At 38.5% G+C, this 11014-nt stretch overlaps 1 protein-coding gene across 1 annotated transcript in view; it reads left to right on the forward strand.

Moving 5' to 3' along the window:
• Positions 1-11014, forward strand: part of NUF2 (NUF2 component of NDC80 kinetochore complex) — an 86546-nt gene that overhangs the window by 47020 nt on the left and 28512 nt on the right. The window contains exons 6-9 of the mRNA XM_015832035.1: positions 3658-3755; positions 5717-5790; positions 6941-7037; positions 9595-9657. Coding sequence (XP_015687521.1) covers positions 3658-3755; positions 5717-5790; positions 6941-7037; positions 9595-9657 — 332 coding nt within the window. The remainder of the gene's footprint in view (positions 1-3657; positions 3756-5716; positions 5791-6940; positions 7038-9594; positions 9658-11014) is intronic.

The raw sequence follows: 11014 nt of genomic DNA on the forward strand, positions 1-11014 counted from the left end.
GGTGGCGGCGGCTTCTAGCTTCGCCAAAGCGAAGGCGTCCTGGATCGCGGAGAATCCTCGGGGCTCCGGAGGAGTTCTAACCTACATCGTCCACATAGGACGACTCGGGAACTCAACTCCTACCCCGGGCAGCTCACCGATCCCCTTATGCCCGGGGGAAAGGTATCAAACCGTTTGACAGCTGATGCTTGCTGTCAAAGCGGCTTTTACACGAAAACAGGCGGGAGACAGCGGTCAGCTGTGTCCGACGAGGTCGCCTGCACACCGGAAGTTTCCCTTAAGGAATCTTTATTCGAGTAGCAACACATCAGCACGTACATAGTGCAAGCTAAAATCTGGCTTCCCCTCCCCTAAGCACATAGTATCAAAGTACAATTCCCTCCTCCGACTAACAGTCATAAATCACATTTTCTAATTAGTTTGAAATGCTGGCTTTCCCACCAGTTCTACAACCTGCCATGTCTTATCGTCTCTTATTACAAAGAACCTTGGCTCCCACCATTATAGATTATTGTTTTGTCTAACTAAATTCCCAACCACATTCCTCCCTCTTCCCCCATTATCATCTAATTCTAACTCTAAGAGTAAAACATAAAGTAAAGGAAAATGGCTGCATCTCCATATGTTGTCAAAGCAAGAACATTCGATGTTAGCTTTGACACAAGCTTTTAAACTGTTAATGCAAAAAAAGGGAAGATACTAATTGAGGCAGCAGAAAAAGATCCTTGCAGTGGCTCCCAAAAGGGGAGCCTTTCAACCATGAAGGTCTAAAGCCAGAGCAAAAGTTCTTTTAGGTGGAAAAGAAATTTATAATTTCCAATATTCTGTGCCAATTATTTTCAAATGTTGGATGTCATTTTGAGCTCCCAGTCAGGTTTGCACATTCCTCCCAAAATTCTTCACAGCCATGTTTTGCCTCAATACATAATCACTGTGTCAAGGTTCTGACTAATGAAACACTTCAAATAACTTCCAGGAATTGTTTATCCTAAAAGCCTTTATTAACAGTATAACAGATTGTCGGCACATCATGGATGGATGCCAAGATCTGAAGTCTCCACCCCCAGAGCAGTTATTTTTGCTCGCATTTTCCCTCCCTCTTTTGCTGTCATGAGTCACGTTCTCCAACCAGCCTGGGGGGCAAAGGTTCACTTCCTTCTGAAGCCCCCGCAAATTGCTCGCTCTCTCCATTCTCATCTGAGTTAACTCTAAAAGTGCCAGACAGTTCTGCATATTTTGTCAAAGCAAGAATATTCAATATTAGCAGCGTTGACACACTGGCTGCCCATTTTCAAGGGTTGTTTCCTGTCTTAGCTCTTAGTTCAGTGCATCCAGGTTTCTGATGTCCAATTGAGGTTAGCCAGTGTGCAAGCCAATCTATTAATTTTTAAAAAATTGCACACAGCCCTAGAACTTCCACTCTGAGTCCACCAGTGCAAGATATTCAGGGCTTGGGTTTTGGAAATCTCCTTTCTGCTCCCTCCTCAGTGAGAGCATATGAATTGCAAATCACCTGAGGGGGCCTGATTCCCTCCTCCTTTGAATTTGCAGCAAGTTGTGCATGCAAAGCTTTGGTGCCACAGAGCAAAAATCAGCCTGGGGAACTTTACTGAAGGTAGGTGAAAGGGATAGACTCAGTGTGATTATTAAGTGTGTGTGTGTGTGTGTGTGTGTGTGTGTGTGCAGCTACTAATACAAAACAGGCAATACAAACATTCTGGACAAATTTCCTTCCCACCAGACATAAGTCCAAGGTGTTCAGTACTTGCTGTGCCAACTATTCCCAAATGCCATTCCTCCATGAATCCATTTAACTGACTGATTACATTACAAATGAGGCAAGAAAGGAACCCTTACAACGAGTTTCCACCCTCCCCCCATAGTCTTCTACTTGTTTTGGAGTAGTACCATAACATAATATATCAATGGAAAGATAATTTAATCAAGAATTTAATGCAACAAAGTTTGTTCAATTATCTGTATTCTATGAAATGTTATAGACAAATAACCAGAAAAAGGAAGCACAACTTGCTTAGGTGGATATCAGGTAGCTTTCCTTCATCTGATTGTAGCCAATGAGCATGAGTGTTTAGAGAGCCACTCAGGTGTCATCTTGTTTTGGCAATGAGCCAATCAGATCACAGTAGGATTCAGTTATCGATGTCATGTATTGAAGCTGAGAGGAGGACATTTGTCAGTGTGTTATGTGATCGTTATCAAGTTGGTTGGGTTTTTTTGTGTTATTTCATTTAGTGAGCTTGTAAAACGTAATAAAAATTAAAGTAATGGTGCAAAGAGTTGACTGGTTGCCCAGAAAGCAATGTAAAATAGTATTATTAAGTGAACAAGGTTACAGTTATAAAGAAATTAGAAGAAAATTTGGCGGAAATTTAACCAAAGGTGGCATTTCTAAGTTTTTGAAGAGGTATAAGGAGACTCAGTCACTACAGAACCACACTGGTAAAGGCAGGAAAAGGTGCACAACAGCAAGTGATGATAGAAGAATTAAGAGACTGTGCCTATGTGACAGAAGAAAATAATCTGGGTGTATACAAGATGAAATGATGTAATGCAATGTGAAGTTGAGTGCCAGGACTGTTCGGCGCAGACTGCAGGAATTTGGCCTAAAATCTAGAATTCCACGAAAAAAAGCCACTTTTATCTCTCAAACAAAGGTTGAAAAGACTAAACTGAGCTAAAACCCACGTTACCTGGACAGAGGAACAATGGGACAGTGTTATTTGGAGTGATGAGACCAAGATCTCCCTGTTTGGTAGTGATGGCTTAAAATACCTAAGAAGAATCGGAGAAGATTTGCATCCTGATTGCATTACATGTACTCTGAAACACCCAGTGTTATGATCTGGGATTGTATGACATCAAAAGATGTGGGCAGAATTTGTGTGATTAATGGATATATAAATGGCCAAAACTACATTAATGAAATACTTGAGCCCAAACTGAAGCCTTCTGCACATGATCTTTTCCAAGACAATGAAGCATTTATATTTCAACAGGATTCAGCTCCATGTCATGTTGCTGCTGTGTGCAAAAAATGGTTTCAAGATAATGATATTCCACTGCTGGAATGGCCTGGGAATAGCCCAGACCTTAACCCAATTGAAAATCTACGGAGCTAACTAAAAAACTTGTTAGAAGCGACCCAGCAATAAAACCCAGTTAATAGAAGCAATAATTCAATCTTGGTTTCACATTAGAACAGCTGCAGAACTAAAGGACTTGGTTCACTCCATGGGAAGACGTTGTAAGGCTGTAATTCATGCTAAAGGTTACCCAACTAAGTATTAACTGACATGGTGATAATTTTTGTATATCTCATTTTTTTTTATGGTGATAATTTTTGTATATCTCGTTTTTTCTACATGTTTCACTTTTATTCTTTATAACTGGTATTCTAATAGCAAATCCTTCATAAACGTTATCGCATTACATTCTTGATTAAATTATCTTTCCATTGATATATAATTTTATGGTACTACTCCAAAACAAAGTGGTGTTATTAGCCATCAAACCTCAAATATACACTTTTTTCCAAAAGGTTTCCACAATTTTGGCCACTACTGTAAGAGTTTAACTCTTATAATTCTTTGAAAAAATTATTAAACTATGGGTGTCTTTTAACTGTTTCATTTGTAGAAGCGAAGAGGACAACTCGGTTTTTGAGTGGTATTCTTAATTTTCTATTCTTCTGTAACTCACGGCGTGAAGTCTACTTGGAAATCCAGAGTGCACATGTAAGATTAATTTTTGTTTTTTCCTTGTCAGATCTTCAGAAATGATAATTCTGACAAATTGAGAATAGTGTATTGCAGAAAGTTTCTTCCAGCTTCTTGCATCTTTTGTTTCACATTGTTACCTTTCTAGATGTTAATCTGTTACTCATTATGTGTGATGTGTGATACATTTAATGATTTTTTTGGTGCCACTTTAGTAAACAGTTTAGCTACCCTTGTCTAGAATGTGCATGAGATTACTTTTTCCTTCTAGTTTCATTTCTATTAGTTTTTATTATATTAAATAAAAACTTCAATAGTGTTTTTTAAAAGAAACAATATATACTAGTTGGGCTTTTTACAAATTCAGCCAGTTCAACAAAAAGCCAAACTTTAGTATTTGTCAAATTCTAAATAATATTAAACTTATTTGATGATCTTGAGCTAACCTTTAACTTGTTCTGCAACCTTCCTGACAGATAAAAGTGCAAAAGAAAGTAAAAGAGTCTTATGTAGCTTTTTGGTGAAAGGATATATAAATCTGCAAGAAAAAGGGCCAAGTATAATTTGGATTCATTCCCTTTTTTTTCAGTAGTAAAACTATCTTACATTGCAAAGCTGCTGCTGTCTCATCTTGCCTATAATATCAGTTATGTTTTTTCTTAAAACTAAAAAATTGGATAACTAGATTATTAATAAAGGAGAATATTTGTAACTCAGGGTTGAAATGAGGGGTCCTTGATGCTCTCTGAGCTTGCTTGTTTTCTTGAAGATGTTTCATTACCCTAACTAGGTAACATCATTAGGGCTAGTAAGGAGTGCTGTTGCTGTCCGTTTATATTCTGGTGTCTTGCCTGTCTGTATGAGTGGGGGTGGTCTTAGGGATTTTTTGGTTGGGCCGTTTACTAACGGCTCTTTGGCAATTTCTTGATTGGGGTATTGCTTACTTGATTGTTGGTCTGAAGTTGACCTTGACCAGGCCAAATCCAAAAATGCTAGGGAATTTCTAGAAGCCTGGCACTCTGACAAATCAGCCATTAATAGACATATGGACATTAACAACATCTATAGGCTCTGCAAAATAGACCATTAACCAGCCCTAAAGAGAAAAAGATTCCAGCACCCCTCCACCAGTAATCAGCACTCGGATCAGCATAGATTACCACTTGGAATTCATCAATCATCTAGGCATCAGGTACTCAAGCAAAGATAATCCCACTTTTTAGAAGAATTATCCATATACCATTCAAAAGAGACTATGAGACAAAAAGGGAACAAAAAGACCAAAATATTTCCTCACCAGGAATCAACACCCAGAGGAGCAGAGAACACCAAGATTAACATTAGACTAATGATCAAGAAGCAAGCAGTATCCCAAACCCAGGAACTGCCAAACAAGCTAGCAGTAAACAGCCCAAGAAAATAACCATCAAGACCACTCTCACCAATACTGACAGGGCAAGCCACTAGAATATAAAACAAGAGCAAACTCCACTACCTACTGGCACTGATGATGTTACCTAGTTTGGGTAAAGAAATGTCTGCAAGAAAACAACCAAGCTCAAAGAGCACCAAGGACCCCTCATTTCAATCCTGAGCTACAAATATTCTCTAAAAGTTAAATTACTTTGCTGAAAGTCCTCCTATCCTCACGTTTAAAGAACATTCATCTGCTTAATACTCTGACCTGCTGAAGAAAAAAAAGCTTTTTGAGATGTAGATCTGCTGCTATTAAAAAAGTGACATTTTTCTCTCTAGTTTAATTAATCATGGAGACACTATATCTTGCTTTCATGTATCTGTAGCCAATATTGTCAGTTCAAACTTTGTGGCAAAACCTGGAGCTTTTACTGCCTGATTTGTAGCTCAGCATAAATGTATTAAATAAGGATGTACTCTGACCAATATAATTTCATTTTATAGTCAGTTGCAATTTTTCTATAATATATTGAATTGCATGTAATGTAAATTCTTTTTCAAAGAAAACATCAATGGAGAAAGAGCAACAACTTCAGGTGGCAATCCAGGATGCAACAGTGAAGCTTGAAAAGATGGAGTAAGATAACTTGAATAAGTTCCCCATACTAAAATTATTAAGAATCAGTTCATAGGACTGAAGAACCTTCTATCGGGCATAGAATTTGTAATCTCATTTTGAAGAATGCATATCTGAATTCTGCTTAACATGCTTTTCACATAGATTTTCTTGTTAACGGCATTGAATCAAAGATTTGCCATAGCATGTTGTTACAGGGAGTGTTGTAAATTGACTCTGGATGTTCAGTGCTTAAGACTGTTGATAAACAGGTGCTGCTAGGGATTTCTTTTGAAGTATTTCTCATAAGGAAATTTTGGGGACAGTCCTTCAATAGGTTTGTTCTTTATTACTTCTTGTCACTTATGGGAGATTATATTTATCTGTAATAAGTGTTATAATATGAAATTAAAGCCTGCATGACATGATGAGTCAGGACATGGTCGGAGAAAGGAAATAGTGATTTCTTTCCATGTTTTCTCAAATTTAGTTTATTTCTTCCAAGGAGAAAGTCACTAAGATTCCTTCTCCTCCAGTTTTTCCATTACATATACCTATGCTCTTCTGCTCATACCTCTTAATGAATAAGGAAAAAAGAAGAGCTCCTTATTTATGTGTGTGTGTGTGTGTTTGATTCCCAATGGAAAGCATGGTTGAAATGTTTTGGGAAGGACACATTCTCACACTGGCTTATTGGAACCAAAGTGGTTCTGTTTCTATAATATAGCCTCAACATTATAGGGATTTGATTTCAGTTAAAAAAGGAATGAGATTGTGCTTTTCTTGGACCAAGTTTCTGGAGCTCCAGTCACCATTTTAGGTGCAAATAACAATTGAGTTCCTTGCCTAGATGTGGCTTGGGGTCATGTGTTTCTTTGTGTCTATCATATTGGTTTACCTCCCCTGCTATTTTCATGCAAGATCTTTAAATTTCATCCTCTCCAAATTAAGATTTTTTAAATCTTGTGTATTGAATTGAAATTGTCTAAGCAAATATCTATAGAAAATTTTTTCATATACATATCTAAAATTTTACATTAAATATATTATATTATTGCAGAACTTAAGATTGCCAAATAGCTTCATCAAAAAGAAGCAGCTTTTTCTGTATGCTATATTTATATGTCAAATTCATTTTTCTCTAAACTGAGCACTATTTCTATATACTCAGTATTATTCCTTCAGACCAACAAGTAGAATTCAAGGAGCTGTCTCAAGAAATTCAAGAACTACAGAATAAACTCAATCAAGAATATCGGCAGAAAACAGTATGTGTTCTTCTTACTAAAGTTCATGTGATGTCCAGAAGCTATGCTGTGTTTAGCTGTCCATTACACAACAACTTAAGAGAAGTTATAAAATATATACAGATAGACCTTGACTTATGACAAGTCTATTGGACTTATGACAAGACTATTGAAAGTGATGTTGGACCTACCAGGGGGCTACTTATGACCTAGATTTGAAGTAACGATGGTTGCAACACCCCCTCCCTAATTGCATTTATAGTCGTAGGCAGCATTTTGTAACCACAAAGTTTTTGCCAAAACTTGGCATTTACTTTTGGTTTTCAAAAAACTGTGACCCTATTGCAGGGCTTTTAACTGGTGGTACGATTACCTCCTGTGGTACTTTGGCAGGTGGTACGCGACCGTCCTAGAGAAGTGTAGTGGGGAAGAGGGGAATGAGCCAAAGCGACCCAAGCCTGAGGGAGAGGCAGCTGCAGCTGCAGGACTATCTGGGCTTGGCAGAAGTCCCAGAAGCCAGCAGGGCTCCAGCTCATTGGCTCCAGCTGATTGGCGCTTCTGGAAGCAGCGCGGAGCTGAAAATGAACTGAAGAAAAGGGGGAGAGGAGAGGCTATAAAAGGAGGTTTGGGCGGGAAAGGGGAAAAAAACAACATGGAAAGAGAAGGAGAGCTCAGCAGGCAGGGAGGAAACGGACAGGGAAGAAGGAGCAGCTGTTGCTGGAAGAAAAGGCCCCCTGGTTCATTTTTTCCAGCCGGGAGAATGCAATCAGTGCTGCTGAAATGAAAAGCCAGCAGACAAGCATGTCAGAAATGAGGTGGGTTTATTTAGTTCTGGATCAGCTGGCAGCTTGATTGGATTGCCATAAGGATTTTTCTACAGTTTTTACAGTGTTTTTGTAATTCAGAGGCTCAGTTTGTGTGCTTTGGTTATTGGAATATTTTAGTCTGTATTTTAGGCTAGCAATGAATCCAAAGTGTTGACTTCCATAGGTTTAATCCCTTTAAACAAATGTAATTAGTTTTACCCCCTTATCTTGAGTCTGTCTATGGCAGGCATGTCAAACTTGCAACGTCGCGCGGCATATTGCGACTTTTTCCCCATTGCCGGCAATGGGGTGGGCGCGGTTTTGATGACCTATCCGGCCTGTAGGCCAGCAGTTTGACATGCTTGGTCTATGGCTTTTAGAAAGTTTTCTTTGAAGGTAAACAGGCTTAATTTAAGGCTAAAGCTTTTCGCAATTGCTGGAGCATTTCAGTCTTGGGTTGCAACATTGTGACACGTGACACGCCTGAGGCAGCTTAAAGAAAAAAAGCCCCGGAGTTTATGTGTTTTTTTATTTTGTGAGCCTTTCTTGCTTTGCACTTAATTCCTGTACAGCGAAGGAATTGGGGGGGGGGGGGAATGCATTCTTACTACACAGTGGAAGGAGAGCTCAGAAGGGAGAGAAGAAGGGCCGACCAGCTAGCTCAGGGGTCTACAAACTTAGCAACTTTAAGACCTGTGGACTTCAACTCCCAGAATTCCTCAACCAGCCATAATGGCTGAAGAATTCTGGGAGTTGAAGTCCACAAGTCTTAAAAGTGCCAAGTTTGAAGACCCCTGAGCTAGCTGGTAGTGGTGCATATTAATAAACATGGATAAATTCATCATACATTTGTCAAGGCAAAGGGAAAGTGATTCAGCAAAGGAACCGCCACTGAAGAAATTAAAACTCGTACTTTTTCCCTTTTTTCTACAGTTTGTAATATTTTATTAGATTATAGAATAAAATGCAAAAATACAAAAGCAAATAGTAGGACACAGTGGGAGGAAAAAGGGGGGGAAAGTGAGGGGGAGAAGGGAAAAAGGACATACTTCCTCTGTTGCAGTAGAAGGAAGCATTAACATTGAACCTCAACTTTTTACTTTTCCATAATATTATAAACTAGCCACTTCTATAACAACAAATGAATCTAATCAGTAAAACCCAAAATCCTGCCCCCCCTTTTTTTAGTTATCAAATTTTTGACACCTTGCTAAGTACTGGTGGTACTCAAATATTGTCATGTCCTAAAAGTGGTACAATCTGCGAAAAGGTTGAAAAGCCCTGCCCTAGTGAATCATTGGTTTGCTTAATGACCGTGGGGTTTGCTTAATGACTGCTCCCAAAAAATGGTAAAATTGTGTCAGTCATGTGACTGACCCATTTTATGACCATGTAGTGGTCATTATTGTTAAAGATGTATATGGTGTAGCACCATGACATATTACACAACACTTTGGCAGGATTGAAACTGTCCATTCATTTGAGTCAACTAGATTTCCCATGCCTGTAGCAGCCACATTTTCTGAAATTCTGTCTTCCCACACTATACCTTGTTAATATTCTGTAAGCAAGCTAAGGCTATATTGTTTTAGCAATCTTTTGGTCCCTAGATCCTCAGTAGGCATATTTATCCTTTATATTTAAAGTTTGATGCTATAATTCAATATTTTTATTTTGTGTATTGTTATTTGCCACTTAAAATCTTCTGGGATTGGGACAAATTATAAGCATTGCAAATAAGTTTTCTTAATTGTCATAAATTTTTTTTGTAGAATGTTTTGCAAGAAGTGATCCACCAAAAAAGAATGGAAATTGCAGAAAAAAATCAAAATTTAGTAAGTAGCATTCGTGCAAAGTTCAATAATTGTAAGAATCTAATTACAAAAACTGGTAAGATTCAGTATATGCTTATCCATAATAGTTTACATACTATATAATGTGAGTGTCATGTTTCCAACAGATGAAACTCTTCAAAGAACTTCGAGGCATTGTTTACCTTATCATCTGTTATTTCAAAAAACCTTGGTTCTCACCCTACTTACAGTAATGTTATATCTAACTAAACTCCCATGCACATTCCTCCTCCCCCCCCAGTATCATCTAATTCTAAGAGTAAAAAATAAGAAGGAAAATGGCTGCATCTCCATGTTGTCAAAGCAAAAACATTCGATGTTTGCAACATTGACATCTGGCCCCCCTTACAAAAAGGACAGATCCTGTAACATAAACAAAAGCATATGTTAGGGACTGTCTCTCGGTTTGTTAGGGTGTTTCCTTTAGAACCTTGTGATGAGTCTGTCGGCTTTCACATCGCTAGCTTTCACCCAAGTGGCTTCAGACAGTGAGTATCTCTTCCATTGTACTGGGTACTACAATTTCCCTTTAAAAATTCAAAAATCAAGAATACGCTTTACTTCATAGTGAGTCTGACCCGCTACCACAAGTGGTCCGGGTGCCTTCTTAAGGGGAGGTTTTAAAGTGGAGCCCCGAAAAGGTTTCAACAAGCTGCAATGGAAGACAGGGTGCACTGTCCCTAAAAGCCTAGGGAGTTTTAATTCTACTGTGACCAGGTTAATGATCTTTACGATGGGGAAAGGCCCCAAGAATTTCGGTCCTAATTTCTTGCTGGGTAATTTGAGGCATAAATATTTAATCGACAGATAAACCTTTTCACCAACTTGGAATGTTCTTTGAGGAGCCTTCTTTTTATCTGCCTGCTTTTTATAGGTCTCGGAAGTCTTTTTTAAATCAGTCTTCATAGCTCTCCAAACTTCTTCCCACCCCCTCACCCATTGAGCAAGTGTCTGAGAAGCGGAGGGCACTTAAGGTTATTCAGGTATCGGGCTGAACTCTTCTCCTGTGGCTACTCTGAAAGGTGTGAAGCCAGTGCTGCTGTGAACAGAGTTATTGTAAGCCACCTCTGCAAAAGGGAGGAGATCGGTCCAGTCAGTCGGTTGGTAGGAAATATAGCACCTGAGATATTGCTCCACCATCTTTTTTTTTTTTTTTTTTTCAATATAAAATTTTATTGTTTTTATCATAAAAAAAAAAGAAATACATCACAGATATTACACAATGTTATAACCCATCCCCCCACCCCCCGGACTTCCCAAACCAACCTAGGCTAATATTCAAATACAAGTAAACAAATATTAATATCTCTAACTCCAAAGTCTAAACTTAAACAATCCA

This window comes from Protobothrops mucrosquamatus, unplaced genomic scaffold (assembly GCF_001527695.2).
Source record: "Protobothrops mucrosquamatus isolate PMUCROS unplaced genomic scaffold, P.Mucros_1.0 scaffold_294, whole genome shotgun sequence".
Classification (NCBI taxonomy): domain Eukaryota; kingdom Metazoa; phylum Chordata; class Lepidosauria; order Squamata; family Viperidae; genus Protobothrops; species Protobothrops mucrosquamatus.